Source organism: Triplophysa rosa, linkage group LG24 (genome assembly GCF_024868665.1).
Source record: "Triplophysa rosa linkage group LG24, Trosa_1v2, whole genome shotgun sequence".
In the NCBI taxonomy this organism is placed as follows: domain Eukaryota; kingdom Metazoa; phylum Chordata; class Actinopteri; order Cypriniformes; family Nemacheilidae; genus Triplophysa; species Triplophysa rosa.
In genome coordinates, this window is record NC_079913.1 from 9,316,010 (window position 1) to 9,334,307 (window position 18,298).

The following is an 18,298-nucleotide window of genomic DNA, read 5'->3' on the forward strand; positions in this document are numbered from 1 at the left end:
GTGAGACATTTTGAAATGTCATGCCAAATATTGGCTCATTTTGGATTTCATGAGAGCTACACATTCCAAAAAAGTTGGGACAGGTAGCAATAAGAGGCCGGAAAAGTTAAATGTACATATAAGGAACAGCTGGAGGACCAATTTGCAACTTATTAGGTCAATTGGCAACATGATTGGGTATAAAAAGAGCCTCTCAGAGTGGCAGTGTCTCTCAGAAGTCAAGATGGGCAGAGGATCACCAATTCCCCCAATGCTGCGGCGAAAAATAGTGGAGCAATATCAGAAAAGAGTTTCTCAGAGAAAAATTGCAAAGAGTTTGAAGTTATCATCATCTACAGTGCATAATATCATCCAAAGATTCAGAGAATCTGGAACAATCTCTGTGCGTAAGGGTCAAGGCCGGAAAACCATACTGGATGCCCGTGATCTTCGGGCCCTTAGACGGCACTGCATCACATACAGGAATGCTACTGTAATGGAAATCACAACATGGGCTCAGGAATACTTCCAGAAAACATTGTCGGTGAACACAATCCACCGTGCCATTCGCCGTTGCCGGCTAAAACTCTATAGGTCAAAAAAGAAGCCATATCTAAACATGATCCAGAAGCGCAGGCGTTTTCTCTGGGCCAAGGCTCATTTAAAATGGACTGTGGCAAAGTGGAAAACTGTTCTGTGGTCAGACGAATCAAAATTTGAAGTTCTTTTTGGAAAACTGGGACACCATGTAATCCGGACTAAAGAGGACAAGGACAACCCAAGTTGTTATCAGCGCTCAGTTCAGAAGCCTGCATCTCTGATGGTATGGGGTTGCATGAGTGCGTGTGGCATGGGCAGCTTACACATCTGGAAAGGCACCATCAATGCTGAAAGGTATATCCAAGTTCTAGAACAACATATGCTCCCATCCAGACGTCGTCTCTTTCAGGGAAGACCTTGCATTTTCCAACACGACAATGCCAGACCACATACTGCATCAATTACAACATCATGGCTGCGTAGAAGAAGGATCCGGGTACTGAAATGGCCAGCCTGCAGTCCAGATCTTTCACCCATAGAAAACATTTGGCGCATCATAAAGAGGAAGATGCGACAAAGAAGACCTAAGACAGTCGGCAACTAGAAGCCTGTATTAGACAAGAATGGGACAACATTCCTATTCCTAAACTTGAGCAACTTGTCACCTCAGTCCCCAGACGTTTGCAGACTGTTATAAAAAGAAGAGGGGATGCCACACAGTGGTAAACATGGCCTTGTCCCAACTTTTTTGAGATGTGTTGATGCCATGAAATTTAAAATCAACTTATTTTTCCCTTAAAATGATACATTCTCTCAGTTTAAACATTTGATATGTCATCTATGTTGTATTCTGAATAAAATATTGACATTTGAAACTTCGACATCATTGCATTCTGTTTTTATTCACAATTTGTACAGTGTCCCAACTTTTTTGGAATCGGGTTTGTAAGAATAGACTATTGTAGTACAAGGTATGTGCTATATACAGCAGAATGAATGAAATATAATTTACAGAAAAAGTTGTACAAAAATAGATAGTGTATTAATATTGCACTTAATTATTATTGCACAGAGTTATTAATTGCACAGTGTGTAAAAACATTTAACTGTTCAAGAGGTAGATGGCCTGAGGGAAGAAGCTGTTTTTGTGTCTGGTTGTTTTGGTGCTCAGTGCTCTGTAGCGCCGACCAGACAGCAGCATTGTGAAGAGATGATGGCTTGGATGTGAGAGGTCCAGGGTGATTTTCTGAGCCCTTTTCCTCACTCTGGATGTATACAGTTCTTGGAGGGTGGGCAGGGGAGCACCAATGCTCTTCTCAGCAGTCCGAACCGTCCTCTGTAGTCTTCTGATGTCTGACTTTGTGGCTGAGCCAAACCAGACAGTGATGGATGTGCAGAGGACAGACTCTATGACAGCTGAGTAAAACTGTTTTAATAGAGTTTGTGGTAGGTAGAACTTCTTCAGCTGATGTAAGAAGTACAACCTCTGCTGGGCTTTTTTAGCAATGGAGCCAATGTGATTGTCCCACTTCAGGTCCTGAGAGATGGTGGTGCCCAGGAACCTGAATGACTCCACTGCTGCCACAGTGCTGTTCATGATGGTGAGAGGGGGGAGTGCAGGGGGGTTTCTCCTGAAGTCCACAATCGTCTCCACTGTTTTAACTGTTCAGAAGTTCATCTCTTTTGAAACTGATTGTATGGGAAAAACATAAAACAGGAAAAACTAACAAAAACACTAAAACAACTGGAGAGCTCCACACCGAGGCAGCCATCTGCGGCGCCATCTTGGATGAAATACCAAGGGATTGGCGTTTAAGTGGCGGACCTGATCTGTGGGACCTGAAATGTTGGATATCAGTCTCATGTTAATACATGAGGTTTAATTCTTGTGCTTATTTTAAAACCATGCTTTCCTAAATATTAGTTCCAGTAACACAATCCATTCAAGTCTTAATTTTCCATAGTATATCAACATGTCATGACTTAAAGGTCCCATGTGTCATATTTTGGAGGATCTATTGACAGAAATGCAATATAATAGACATAGCTATGTCTTCAGAGGTGTACAAAGACGTTACATAATGAAGCGTTATGTTTTTATTACCTTAGAATGAGCTATTTTTTAACATACACTGCGGGTGCCTTAACTGCACATGGAATTGGCCATGTTGTTTCTACAGTAGCCCTTAACGGACAAACTTCAATACAGAGCGCATTTCATAATTATGTTATCTCCTTTGTCAAAGAAGTGAAAAGGTGACGAGATTTTAGTTCCGTGTCAGCTACAGTCATGCTTCGAAAGGTTGGGTGGAGTGAGCGGTTGGTTGCAATTCGCGACCTTGCCGCTAGATACCGCTAAATTTCATACACTAGACCTTTAACATTCCTTTAAAATAAAATGACAATTTCCAACCTCCTTGCTGGGATACCAACAGTCAGCCAATCCCTAGGCAAAGCAGAGTCCTCTGTAAGAAAGAGCCTGACCAACCATGTGTGAGATGAGCCATGGAACCATACACTGACCCCAGACGAGGGCCACAGGACACACACACACACACATCTCTTCAAGCACACAGGCACTGCAGATAAAAATTCTATGAAGAGACACATTCTGGCCTTAGAAGAATTCTATACTGGCGTAGAGCACATATACATGCTCACCGTATCCACAAACACGAGCAGCAAGGTGACGGCAAGTGACACGGAAGCGCCATTCAATGACTGATACATATTTTGCAGCTACTTCAGTGGGAAAGACGAGGGTAGATCAGCCTCTGCTTTAAACCCAGATGTCAACATTTCTCCGGCAGTCCCTTACACACACACACACCCACAGAGGGAGTGGGGATGACTCATTAAGCTGCTCTGACATAACTCCGCCCCCACCACATCCTCACGAGGGCTCCTAAAACGGCTGACACCAACATGCAGCTGGAAATAGCGAGCAATGGCGCAAAAAATAAGCCTCCATCTGGGCTCGGGAGGGGGGGTAAAAATTTAATGAATGAGCAAAAAATAAATTTGGCATGTGAGGTCACCTTTCAATGTCGTCAACATTTCCTTCAATTTTACCATTTACTTTTTTTTAATAAACAAATTATGGTGTAACGATAAACTTATTTGACAATATACGACGCATGATACTGGGTACACGAGTACGACTGCATCACAGCATTTCAAACTAACTAAAAAAAATGTGATTGAAATAGGACGCAAATTAAATTCAAATTGAGAATTTCTTGAAATCGTACAACTACAAAATAAAACACAGTATTTTTTTATATAGCTTTTATATAGGTTGAAGCAGGTAACATGTTGGCAGCTCAACCAATGGGATTAAACAGATCAAGGATAAATGTCTTAATTTTTTGTATTTTTTTGTGCAATATATCTATATATTGTTATAGGCGGTTTCAGCGGCAACAACATAAACAAACGTTCTGTGTCCCAAACTCAACTTCCAGTAGACATCAGCAAAGAATCGATGAGTGCCGAGTAGTTTTAATTTAATACAATTAATATACAATAAAATATTAATAAGATTTTATATTAATATAAATTAAATGTCAAATAAATTGTTATATTATAACCCAGCACAGACCACAAGTTAACTTCGGGCCAGCGTGTGCATCCGATGAAACCGTCTATGACACTGGTTATTGAGCAGATAAAAATTCTTACTGGTTTACAATGGCGAGTAATTGACAATTTGAATTTTGGGGTGAACTTTACCTCTAAGCTGGAATCATAGCATCACTATGTAATACGATAAAAAAGGTTGAGAATGGGGGGTCCCAACACAATACATGACAAGATAGGGTCATCTGGGGAGAGAGAGGAAGAGACTAGGCAGCAGCTGTCAGAGTTCATCTTTGTGCTGGTCAACACATCTGGCTCTGAATCCCCCCAAAGTCCTCAAGGCAGGCGACAGAGAGTGAGAGATAGAGAGAGAGAGAGAGAGAGAGAGAGAGAGAGAGAGGGAGAGACACACACACACACAGATCCTCAGGCTGGCCTGAGGTCAGGTTTGTCTCTTTGAGTTGAAGTGTTTGTACGACACAGCGAAGGGACAACAGTTTCATGCCCTGCATTGAACTGAGGACGAGAGAGTGTTTGAAAAGCAGAACACAAGAGGATGAGAGAAAAAAACAGTTGGTAAAAAAAGGTAGAACTGCCACATCGTGACACCACTCGCAAAAAAATAAATGTGATAAAAGCCATGTCGTCCAACAAATAACAAGCTGCATTTTACCAGTCACTTGGTGAGATTTCACTAAACCACAATCTTGTTCCGTATAATCCATATGCTATGAATTTCTATTCATATAATTTGTTATTATGGCACCAATCCACTAGAGAAAGCACTGACGGATATAATGGGTATGATTTTTTAGGCATTAGGAAAAAGCAAGATTAGAAAGAAAGATACACGAAAATGATCAAACAAAACCAGCAGCATCAAGCTATAAGCTACCCGAGTATGAACTGTGTGGTTACATAACCATTTGACTGTATACAAAGTACAGAACAACTGTAAAGCCTCAAACGCCCTTAACTTTGTGTGCGTGTGTGTGCGGTTCGCCATTAGAGAACTATTTTGATGAACACAATCAAATGAGTAAATGGAAAAACATTTGCAGCCGTTTAAAGCACAGCTAAAGTACAGCTGCTGCGTGAACGTCTGCAGTATAAATTAATTACAAATCCAATTCTGTGTTGCTTTGCGCTAAACTACATGGCACATACAAGCCAAAATTGATTAGTTTGATGAAAAGATTAACAGCCATCTTGTTAGTTGTATAACACAATGTCAAGGTTAATGTAGCATCAGATTAGACAGAAAAATCAAGGTAACTGCCCCTTTTCGATTGTGATGAAGCGTCGGTTTAACAGATATTGGCACATTTGCTAACACTCATGCTACAAAATAAACATTACCAATAGCTCCAACTCTCTTTTTTTTATTAGAATCCTGGGATCTCAATACACTATAATAACCACGTAAAATCCACTAGAAATAGATGTTACCTGATCTCCATTAGACCCCTTAGAACCAAGGAGACAGGAGAGATGTACTAATGAGGTTTAATCACTTGGCACGCATGCAATGTTTGAATTTCCCAGTTGACCTTAACACAAAGGGTGGTACGGAAGTACAGGGTTAGAGTTCGGATTTATCATGCCAGCATCATTACTGATGAGACCCCACATGCAAGGGCGGCACAACCTCTAGGACAGCAACGCTTTAATACAGGCACGACTCTGCAGTCTCCTCTCTCTCACCCTCATCAAAGTGTGCAGCTGAGCAGGAAAACATACTGCAAGAACATCTGGTGCAGAGATGCACTACAGAAAACAGAGTATGTAAAGTGAACAGGAGGTGAAGGCTTCTATAAAGGAGGCACCTCCAACACATCAATACTTCCAAGACTTTAAACAGAAGCACGGACTTGTAAAATAAAACCCCTGAGCTGTGAAATAAACTTCGATGATTAGAAATGCGTGCAATCAAACACTACAGAACAGTCACCAAGGTATTATTATAAGTACATCAGCCCCTATCTGATTAACGTTCTGCAGCATGAAGACAGCAATGAAAAAATAGATCTGTACATTTTTGAAGCACACCAGAGTGGTGCTTGCCCATGCAAAACTCGCCGCCAAGATGCTGGGGTTTTGTGGCCGGTTGCCAGGGCATTGCTATAAAGTTGCTAAGGCTGTTGACTGTTGCTATCCGGTCGCAATGTTGTTTTGGGTTTTCTGGGTTGTTAAGTAGTTCAACGGAAGAGCCCACTCTCAAGTCTGATATTCTAGTGCCTAGATATGGCTCAGGTCCCTCCTTTCATGCACATCTATGGGATTTTCAATCGTTTCATCATCCGTCAGGGAAAATTTAAGCAATAGCAAAACTCTTCTCATCGAGGCTCAAAATGTGAAAAACCAATCCAGTCTTGACCACTTGCGATAGAAAACGAATTTAAACAAAGTTTGATTCTTAATAGTATTGGTGATACTTACATTTAAAGGGGTCCTATTTTGCCAATTTATAAGTCTTCATTATGTTTATGGTGTGCTAAACAATAAGTGTTCATGTTTCGGTTTTCAAAAAATGCTTTATATAATACATATTTCACCTGTATTTTACACAGTCATCTCGATTCTCAGAAAACAGTCTGTTGAGCTCCTTGTTCTATGAAGTCCTTCCTCCCTAAACGCTCTGATTGGTCGAGCTGAGCCAGTCTTTTGTGATTGGTCTACCGCTCAGAGCGTGTATTGAGATGTCCCGCCCATTACCCTATCCGTGTTCCAGGGGCCAGGGTGGATGTAAATTTTGGGATTCATGATGTCACTAACCCAGGAAAAAGTTTGTTGTAGTCCCAACGAGCCTTCAATGTAGTCTATAAAAAGTGATTTCTGAGAACTTTGAGCATTGCAAATTGTCAGATCTTGTTTATGCCATCCCCTTTAAAGGAATGGTTCACCTAAAATTTACCTTCATCTCAATGTCAAAGAGCCCCAATCAACCTTAAATCACCCTACATGACTTATTTTTTTCAGTCAAACACAAAGATTTTGCATAATAATATACATCAGTCATGTTCATCTACAGGTCCCTTAGATCCCTTAGATCTAAAAAGCGCATGAAATGAATCCAAACAACTTCTTGCTTGTCATTCGACAACTAGTCTCGAGAGAGCCAATGAGATTTGAAGTTGACATGTCACTAAATTTGCATATCACTCTTGTGAGTTTCATTTTCACTAAACAAGCTCAAAATATGATTTGTTTTCCTTCCTTGTTTAGCGAAACAAAATTTGGCGAACATTTATTAATCCACTCTTGTCAGCTGGATTACTTTTATTATGGATGTACAGTATGTGCTTTTTGGATAAGTTTCAATAAATTGGGACCTATGCGTGGACATAGTGACATTTTTTTTATAAATCTGAAGAAACAATGAAAAGATGGTCAGTATTATAAAAGTTTTCAATAGGAACTATTCCTTCTACATCACTAACTGCTTGATGGAAAGCCTGTGCTATTTGATATTACTTGAAAGTAAAAGCATAAACAGAACTTTTAAATATTGAAAAAGATAACATTCAATATTCTTGAATACCACAAACTATCCAACGATTTGTCTTTTTTTGTCTACATCACACTAACATAATGTTTCCCAACACTAAGCTTCTAGGTTTATCTTTGGATAGTAAACTGGTCAAAGAAAAAAGCGACTTATTTTTAAAAGCATTCTGGTTCACCTCATACTTTAGTATGATGTACAAGATCGAAATACATCCGTAATCTTTATTGTTTTGTAATCAGCTCTGATCTGATTAAATCTATCTTAGCTGGCAGGCTGGAAACGCGCTCTGATCCAAAAGCTCACAGCAGACCGTATCCATAGCTACAGAAATACAGCTCCGCATTCCAGAACTCTGTTTACATGTGCATGACAAATAACGTCTCTCTGAAACACATCCTTTAAGAATAATAACAAACTTAATTATAAATCAGACATATTTGGGCGCCTGAACCATCAAAACCCATTAAAAGCTAAAAGAATGAGAACATTAGCTATATTGTGCTGCAGAAATGTGCGTGCAAATGCGGAGCACTTATTTCAAGTCCTCCTTAATAAACAACGTGTAATTTGTTCAATCTATGCCAACATAAACTCGCTTTGCGTTGTGCCGATTCATCGTGTCTTATTACAGGAGGTCAGAACGAAGTGACTAATAGCAGCAAGATGTTTCCACACTGGTTTTAACTGCCTTCATTATAAAATGCATTAAACCACTCTCAGACACGCTTAGTCCACACAAGCCACCAATTCCTTATTAGCTCGTATTAGAGTGAATCAAAACAGACTGCAAAAATGCATGTGCGCATATGCAACCCCAGAAATGGATGCTTTCGTATTAATTTGTTAACATGTAGCAGGAATTGCACTGGCTCGAGTAGACGTGTATGACATTAACAGATCAGGAAGAGAGACTCAGCGAGAGCGTGTGCTCATTATCAGAGTAAATCTATAGGGCTTTTGGCTGCAGTGCAGCACTGGCGTGTCAAAAGCCAACATGGTTCTGACTCTCCATCCCCCCCTGGTGTTTAGCAAAGGTAGCGCTTTGAGAACAGAGTGAAAGATGCATGAAGGCAGGAGATCAGCCTCTTAAGAGACTGAGATGAGAGAGAAAAACCTTCACATCAGCACTTTGAAAACCGAGTATGTGACAGCGGCACCCTGCGGATTCCGTAATGGCCTTAGCGACGGTGTATCCAAGGACGGACGTGCATTAACTCGTACCTCGGCTTCGAGTCTCGGGGGCCTGATGCTGGACAGGTGGATGGTCTTGTACTCCCCAGAGTTCAGCTTCACCACGATGGCATCTGCATTCACGACCTGCATCACCTGTATGGAAGAGGACACAAAGAAAAATCAATAATAGAGCAAAGGATGTGCGGTTAGACGATGTAATAATAAACCACTTAGACCACCACATGCTGCTGTTAATTTCGCGTTTCTTAACCGAGAAATACTTGAAAGTTACGTCATTGTATTATTTGTTGCCACTCATTTAATGTCATTGATAAAGGTATTGCGACAACATGGGTCTGCGATTTTCAGAAGGAAATGATGAAAAATAGGAAATTAAATTGTTGAGCAAGTTTGCTAGTGAGGTCAACCAGTTTTTTGCATTATTTTTCAGCTTTATTCGTCAGCAACGACATTTCACGGGGGATGTTAGCGTGTTTAAACTCTCTGAGAAGATGAGGCGTTCTGTAATCATCCTGTTTAAAGCACCACCGCTGCAGCCATCAAAGCAGCACTTTCTACCAAATTCACTGCCTTCAATAAATTTCAAGACAATTACTGTTGGACTTCAAAACGGCCTGCTGTGAGCAATGTTCCCGCTATTAAGAATAATCTTTAAGTTCTCATTTTTTTAGGTTTTGTGCATAAAAGGTTATAGTTGCTTAAACAATAGACCGAAGAGGGATTTTAATAAAGGGCTGCATTTGTATCACTAACAAGTCTAATCATACATCACCAAAGTGACAGGTCACCTAAAAATCAATTCAGTCATAATTTATTCACCCTCATGTCATTCAAAATCTGTGGAACACAAAAGAAGATATTTGAGAATTAAAATATATTTTTTGTGTGTTTTCCAGAATAATGAAAGTCCTACAGGTTTGGAATTGACATGATGGTGAGTAAACGATGACAGAAATTTCATTTTCAGGTAAACTATCCCAAACATACAACAAATATAACAAATGAACTAGTCTAACCCTACATGAAATCCTCAATATCAAACAGTCACTAGGCTGTACAGACAACTAATTGATAGGTAGAATTTGAAAATATGTGATTTCACGTTTTTTTTCTTGAATATTGAGGAGTGATGTAAAGACAGTGAGCGAGTAGGTGCTAGCAAGCGAGAGTCATCTATGACCGAGTCACCACTACACTTGGACTACGGAAGAGACTCGCTCGTTGCCAGAGAAACGTTACTGTACCCTGCTTCAAGCCTTCTATGGTACAAAGAGAACGCTACAAACAAAACACTTCTCCCACTCACTGCTCGTGAACGAACATCTCTCCTCTCACCGATTCTCTCATCCTACCGCCATTACCTCACCATTTCACTCACATTAGACTATGAAAACAAACCGCAGGCGACACAAAGGCGCTGAGATATGGAGAAGGAGCCCAACTTTATGTTTAAAGGTGAAGAAACAGAAAAAAGCTTAATTGTGGGACTTAGAAATGCGTCAGTGCATTTGTTTAGCAACAGAGATATTAGACATGAAAATCATAAAGGGTCAAAATATTGCATGTCAACAAGCACAGTAAGGAGAAAAAAAAGTTTTTCAATATATTGTGAACACGAACAGTACCTTCCCGTGCAAAAGTCTCATAATTGGTTAGTTACCTTCCCCCCTGATGTTCAAAATAATGTCTATGAATATCATACCCGGCATCATTTTATATGACCATCAACTCCGGCTTATTTAATGAAGTGTCAGTGATGTGGAACATGACAAGCGTTTGTGCAGGTTTGGGTAATGGATCAGATATAATTAGACCTGAACATGCAGAGAAACGCTTCAAAAACATACGTTATCAGATCTAAGCAAATGAAGACGAAATTACCATCTTCAGAGGGGCGAGATGATGAAGATACGGTGATATGGGGAGGAATTGTGGCACAGATTGACAGACCGGCTTTTAAACGAACCATCGGGGTGGAAATTAAACAGATTTTTTACAAAAACACCTGCTTGATTGGTCTGCAGAGTTACGGCAGAACCTCTCGCTCTTTGCGAGTCAGTTCATAAATGCGCTCGGTCCCAAATCAAAAAGATGTCCAAGTAAAGATGCAGCTTATTTTCTCTGAAACGGGAGGTATGAGGCACATTTTGCAGTTTCATTAGCAGTCACACATGCAGGGCACTTCACCGCAAACTGCCAACAGGGATCTACAGCCCAGATCCATGACTCACTCGGTTACTGCAGCCCACGAAATACTGCAGGGAATCACTGCCACCTACAGGCCAGGATTGGAACGGCAACAACAGCACACTAGCACCAACAAGATCCAAAAAATAAAAAGGCTGCACATTTTATAATGTTGTTAATATTTCTATTTATACATCTACAATTCTTACATGCACTTTTACGTACACCTTGTATGCTATGAATCTAAAATGGTTACGTTATTGTAATCTAATGCAGTCTTTGTATTGAGTGATTACCATATATATATGTATATATACATATATATATATTAGGGTTGGGCGATGTCTACCAAATTGGCATCGGACGATGCCTACAGTGAAACATCGTGATGGACGATGACATCGGGGGCGGGGCGAGGTTATATTATGGCCATCTGCCAAAACATTAAAAACAATTATATCAGGGCTCTAGACTGCCACCAAATCGCATTTTGCGGCCAGTTTTCAAAACAGCGTACTTTTCAACAAGTATTTGCGGATGTACGACCTGCACATTTTCACACAATTTCTTCCAGTTGTTATTTCACGTGGAAAGACGAGTAGATCTTGAGCCCACCCATGTAGGCTGTGTGTGTGCGTGCGTGCGTGCGTGTCGCAGTTTTTTTTCGCAGTACCCAAATCATACTCGACCGACTGTACGCGTACGGGATGTGTGGACGACCGCGTAACCTCCTGATGACGAAAATTACGTCATGCAGGGGAATCACGATGCCAGCCCAACATCGTGATGGCTAGTGTCAGCCATCGGCGATGGACGGTGTCATCGTCTATCGGCCCAAGCCTAATATATATATGGCATATTTCTGCTAGTTACATAGTATCCCATGCTGTCAATGACTAATAATGTTATGCTAATAATATTATTAAAATGTGAGAAAACGTGACGCAATTAACATAGATATGTACAAAAACCAATGTAACACCATTGTAATTACATTGCATTACCACTAATCGTTCAGATTTACTGTCTAATTGACCTTACCTTAAACCTAAATTACTACTTTGCACTTACACGTGTGCAAATGTCGACGTAGCTGAAAGTCAACAAATATTTTATCGCTGTTATTCTCTCAATTATCTGGCTGGCGCCTTGAAAAAAAAAGACAGAAAAGGCGACAACATTCAGATAACTAATGTTGCTATCGGAAATGATTCACGACAAAGTCGTCCAGCATACATCTGAAAAGACAGCAAATGCATCAAACAAATTAAAACAGCCAGATCTGTGTGGCAGGCCACAGAAACAGCTTACAAATACCCGCCATTCTGCATTTGTCAGTCGCTTTTTCGCCGGTGCACACACTTAAACACACACACACAGACGCACAATTTCAAAGTATATCTTCTTTCACTTCGGGCTCACGGAGATCTGAGGCAAGCTAAAGCTCATATAAATGTTTTATTCCTCACTTCTGGTATTTTCTGACTCAGGGAAAACATACTTTGTGTCTGCGGATTTTTAAACTAATTCAGTAAGCAGATTGCAGTGCGACACCTTTACATAACCAAAGGCCGAGCATGAATATTTTAAAGGTCGTGAAGTTCGGCGAAACAGCCTTATATTAAGGGGAACGGAGAAACTTTATGCACAAAAACACTCACGGCTGACTTAAAAATGTGCGGGCAGTGTCACCTTATCAATAAAGACTGTGCGGCACTAGTTTCAAAAACTACAAACTATACTTGTGCGACATTAAACAGGAGATTAGAATGTGCTAACATCAGCTGCAGTACAGACACTTCTAAGCAATGCAGCACATAATTCTAAATGCCATGCGAAAGATACCAGAAAAACTGTTCTTGCAACCTACAATATTACAGTAACTAATAAATAGAAGCTAAAATTTACCATTAAAAAATAAATGATGTCAAAATAATTCATATAAAACATTTAAATGAAAATGCATCTGTAACTTGCCTGTGTCATCATAATATTTTATGCCATTGCTTACATAATTGATATTAAATGATGTAAGCACACCCGTTTAAAGAACAAGGTCTTTTGATTTTTTAAGAATATTTAGACAATGAAATTAGAATGTAAATGTTAATTGGACTGTAAATTAATATTCAATATAAATAAAACATTAATTAAATACACACGATTGGTTGATTTGCATTATGAGCGTGTGCGTGAGTCTGACAGAGATAGTCAATACAGAGCTAACAGAGACTGAGCCATGGGCTAAAATGTTTACATCATTCAATTTAATGTAAACAATGATATATGTTCATATAATGCATCACCACAAATGACAGACGTCGCGTTTATATTTTGCTTGAGAAGTCGATAAATTGACTAGTGTGAGCCCTTGGTTTGGGTAAAAAGAGAAAGTTGTGACCAACCCATTTATTTTTTATATTACATAATCATTTTTATTTTACTTTTTACCATTATTACTAATTAAGTATAACATGACAATTTATTCAACAAACTAAATCTTTCCTCCTGCATTCCGGGCCAGGGATGCAAAAGCCAAGCTTCAGCCGTAAGTTACCAAGGGAGCTTTGAAGGCAGCAGCCGAACAGAACCGCTGAGACGGCCCAAGGCTGAGTTTACAGAGTATGCAAAACGAAATGAAACACCTGAGACCCGAAAGCCCTGCCTCGCTGACAGACACAATACAGAACAAGGCGTCAGGGAGACGAGCACGTCAACCGCAGTCAGCACTTTAAAAAGGCTGCCGCGCTCAAGTATTCTTCAGAACAAGGTGGGATAAAGGAGTCTGAGAAGATGAAGTGGAGAAAAGGTCATTTCTTATGTTGGGACTCTAGTGAAATGTCATCCTTTGCTGGCGTGGAAGCGTCGACCAAATTCGTCCGTCCGTCATTGTTTTATTGTCAGTTCTGAGCGAAACAAACCTAAGCTGGCGGTCCTGAAGTCTGATATAAAATCAACAGGTTTCAGCGACCTTCTGAAAAGGGACCTTTTCGTCTTTGATTTCGTTCAACGCTGAACAGAAACTCTTCATAAAGACCAAAAACTCACCTTGGCTACAAACTGTCTTTCCTTCTGGTCCAAATTAGCTGTCGGAGCAACATAGTTCTTCCAGATTCTCACTTTACGCTCTTTCGCTGACCTGCAGGGTTTAACAGAGATTAAGAAAGTATTTCAATAGAATACATCCACTAAAATACTCCATAAAAATACTGACTCAAAAGGCGCACGTGCACTTAATTGGATTAAACACACAACCTCATACACTCCCATCATATTTCACTGTGACAGGGCCTAAAGCTTGGCTTAGTTAGCAGGTGGGTATCAGGGAAGGTGTACTTCAATGGCAGCATGATGATAAGTTGCCGCATTTGCCAAACTATTCTGCTGATACAGAGTTCGAGCAGACGGAGGAATTTAATAAGCTCTTGAGTCTGATGAAGCAGCTCAGATAGAAAGCGTGTTTTGAAATACACAGAGGCCATTAGCAAACAGGACGCTGGGGGTGACGGGCATCCAAATGTGATGTACTGACCGTTCAGCCGCTCTGAGTTTCTCGGCACCCTGGGAGTACACGGCGATGGACCAGTCCACACAACGCGCAAAGCCCTCCTTCAAAAGCAGCTCTGTGATGTTTCCGTTCTGTAATGGACATACACACATAAAAAGAGTGACAACATGAGATGCTGTACAGATGTGACAGAAGTATATTCAAAAGGTAAAAAATTACATTTTACCATGTTAACTACCAAGCAAAACATTTTACAAGCGCACTACATGAAAAAACTCGCCGATCCCAATAATCGACTAGACAAGTAGACGTCCACTGTGACTCATCCTTCCCAACAAACGAACAGACAAAATGTTAAATGAATGTGGTATCCCGTGATAGCATCAGCATGAGTGTATCTACAGGAGTCAGGTTATCTCAGGGGTCCATTTGTAGTCTGGCTGCGTCCTGTCAGGTTCAGCTCAGGACCGTTCCCATACGCATCGTAAATAACGGAAATGAGCACCGAGTGTTTTACCCGACAGGCCAGACCAGATACAAACCGTCAGTGCAGACAGTTCATTCCTCCCACAAACGCATACACATTTCCAGACTCCAAAATGTGGCCCCATCTGCACTCTCGGGGGGGGCGTACATGCATCAAGGTACGTTGACCTTGCTTAGAAAGAGAAATGGGGGGACTACAGAATAAAACATTAAGCTTAAGGGCTGTAGGAAGTTCACACAAGGGGTTCACTGAGCTGAGATTATATTGATTATATGTAAAACCACGCCACATGTTTGGTGAAGGTCAGTGCAGACTGTGCCTGACATTTGTTGTGCATCAATCCAATAAATCAACTATTCATTAAATAGTAAAAAAAACTGTTGAAATTAAGACTAGATTTCCAAAAGGGTCTAAACCAGGGGTATTCAATTAAAGTTCCAAGAGGTCCGGTCGTTATATTTTCTTCCAAACGGAGGTTCAGACAACATGTTTTTGGAAAATAAATCAATATTTAATCAATTTAGCCCACCTGGATATATATTGTTTATATAAAACATATGATCTTTTATCAGGCCATTTATTTTATATTTTGATACCCACAGTATGTATGTATGTATGTATATATGCATGTATGTATTGTAGGCTCTGTGGCTAGGGGAATGCCCTCTTAATAGAAAATATAAAATAAAAAAACTACTGACAACATACATACAACAAATGTAACAATGAAAATGCTCTCATCATAAACAGAAAACAAATGTACTTACTAAATTAGCCTTTCCAAGCCATTCATACCAGAACTACTTCTATCTTTAAATAATTTCCCAATTAGAACGTTGTTCATTACAAAATGTGACCCTGCTTGTGAAAACCCGCCAATGGTCTTTTTTCCACTGTTTTCTACAAAAAATCATCCTACAGAATATTCTGTGAAAATATAACAACAATATCTTCAATATTGACTGAATAATGCCATTTCAAAGATTGAAATCTTAGTGAAATTATTGCTTGAAATTAATATTTGATGTTTGTTATATAATCATTAATTAGATTATGAGACTTTAGCCTGTGTTTTCACAGGGTCACAAATGTTTACACACTGATCAATAATGCTAATGCTAAACGTAGATAAAAACGTTATGGTTCATAAAATATCACAAATCTGGTTGAAAGGTTGGAGACATATATCAAACATTAAAGGGGTCATATGACACGGCTAAAATTTATATTAGTTTGTTTTAGATTTAATGCAATGTTTATACACGATTTAAGGTTCAAAAACGATGTATTTTCCGCATACCATGCATGTCTGTATCTCTTCTTTGCCCCGCCTCTCTGAAACGTGCAGATTTTTTAAAAAGCTCATCGCTTGATTGGCCAGTTAACCAGTGCGTAGTGCTTGGTCGACTACTGCAAGCATGTGACAGAAATGTAACGCCTCTTACCATATTTGGAACATCAGGTTCCAAAGCAATTGTACTGACAGGTACGCCCACCTTACTTGCGTAAACATTTGGGCGGTCTTAGTCAAACCATACCACGAACTGACGTAGATTTCAAGGCAGGTGTGGCTGAGCATTCACTTTTAGATAGAATGCATCTTTTGTTCCGACACTTTCATTTTTGCAATTTTACGTGTCTAATACATGCATGGGCAACTTATAACACACCAAAGACACAGAAAAACATTTATTTGCGCCATATGACCCCTTTAAACAGACTGACAGATACAAATACTTTAAAATTGCTGGATTTTGTTTACTGTTGTGTGTCCATCTCCACTGCACTACTGTTGTTGAAATAAGCACGTGTATGCTGATCTTCATGCGGTGCTTCTTTGGCGGGAGAGAAGCAGCACGTGCCGCGCGTGGACCAGAAAGCGTTAATTGGCGCTAGATAAAGATATTAGAGGATACAGAATTCGCAAAAGACCAAATAAATAAATGTTCCTGAGAGCACATGTGATGTGATTCTCCGTTGTGTAGCTCAATTTAAACAACCGAAATAGTCAAATGTTTTAAATGGTTTAGTAGGCTGTCGTCCGGATGAAACGAAGCAAAGGTCCGGATCCGGCCCGTGCTAATTGAGGATGACTGGTCCCTAGTCTAAATACGGATACAGTAGAAGCACATTTTTACAGTAACTGACATTATTATGAGACCGATCAGAATGATATGGGCTTCAATGACAACGTACCGGGTGAAGGATGGTGCCCAGGATGATCTGGTTGGGGCAGGACTCCAGAATAATCTGCACATCTCTCTGGAGCAGTCGAGACTCTGTGAAAAACTTTGCTTCTGCGGCGAAGGGCTCGGGGGTCTCGTTCCCATCCGGTTCTCGTTTAAATGAAGGACACTGGAGACAGATTTATCATGAACATTTTTACCAGAGAAGTTACTTATAAGATTCATTTTTTCCCATTGGGTAAAATAAAGGTAGTTTCAAGACCTACTGCACTCATAACAAAATCAGGAGAGACTATACACAATCAACATTATATACGAGAAGACACAAAGAACAAAGCAAATTGTTGCTGTCCTTCCGAAACCTTGTTTGTCCAAATTCAGTTTTTTAGGAAATGGGAAAAAAAACACTGCACTTTTTAAATGATTAAATACTGTGTTGTCCAAGTTGACAAACACTTTTCAGATATTTGCAAAACCCAGTGAGACAAACAAAGGATGACCACTAATAAGGAGTTATGACAAAAATTAAAAACATGAAATATGGAGATGCAGGGTTTCAGAAGGACAGCGCCGAAATTATAAAAAGCCTCATTAATATTATATTACATTTAGGGATTGGAAAGATTTTTTTTCTTCAGAGGGTTATAAATCATAATGCTCACCTTGACTCCGGATAGCATGACTGTCACTAGATAGTAGTCGGGCAGCAGAAGTGCTCGGACCGTGCAGCCATCTCGCACATGTTCAATAATGGCTGCCGTGTTGATGAGAAAAAGAGAAAGTGAAAATCCGTTTCACAAATAGACAAGTCACACACCCTTTATGCACAAATGAGACATTCGCTTGTGTATTTCCTCATTTATCAGTGGGTATGTAAATCTCTCATAACATTTTACGTTTGTGCATTTGACATACAGTGCATTCAAGATATATATTTTGTCAGTATGGGTGTTCCCTAGGAATCGAACCCATGATTGTTGCGCTGCAAATGCAATCCTCTACAAAGTAAGACTTGAGTTCTCAATCCTGTATGAAATGCACGGCACACTCTCCTTTATTCCACAGCGAGAGCTTTGAAAACATTTATCCAACGTGGGTGATTCATCACCAGCTACTACAGGTCATGTGGC

At 40.0% G+C, this 18,298-nt stretch overlaps 1 protein-coding gene across 1 annotated transcript in view; it reads right to left on the reverse strand.

Moving 5' to 3' along the window:
• The window catches only part of snd1 (staphylococcal nuclease and tudor domain containing 1), a 156,356-nt gene that overhangs the window by 130,650 nt on the left and 7,408 nt on the right, over nucleotides 1-18,298 (reverse strand). The window contains exons 6-10 of the mRNA XM_057323628.1: nucleotides 17,831-17,922; nucleotides 17,179-17,337; nucleotides 14,520-14,626; nucleotides 14,036-14,126; nucleotides 8,828-8,932 (exon numbers count right to left, since the gene is read on the reverse strand). Coding sequence (XP_057179611.1) covers nucleotides 8,828-8,932; nucleotides 14,036-14,126; nucleotides 14,520-14,626; nucleotides 17,179-17,337; nucleotides 17,831-17,922 — 554 coding nt within the window. The remainder of the gene's footprint in view (nucleotides 1-8,827; nucleotides 8,933-14,035; nucleotides 14,127-14,519; nucleotides 14,627-17,178; nucleotides 17,338-17,830; nucleotides 17,923-18,298) is intronic.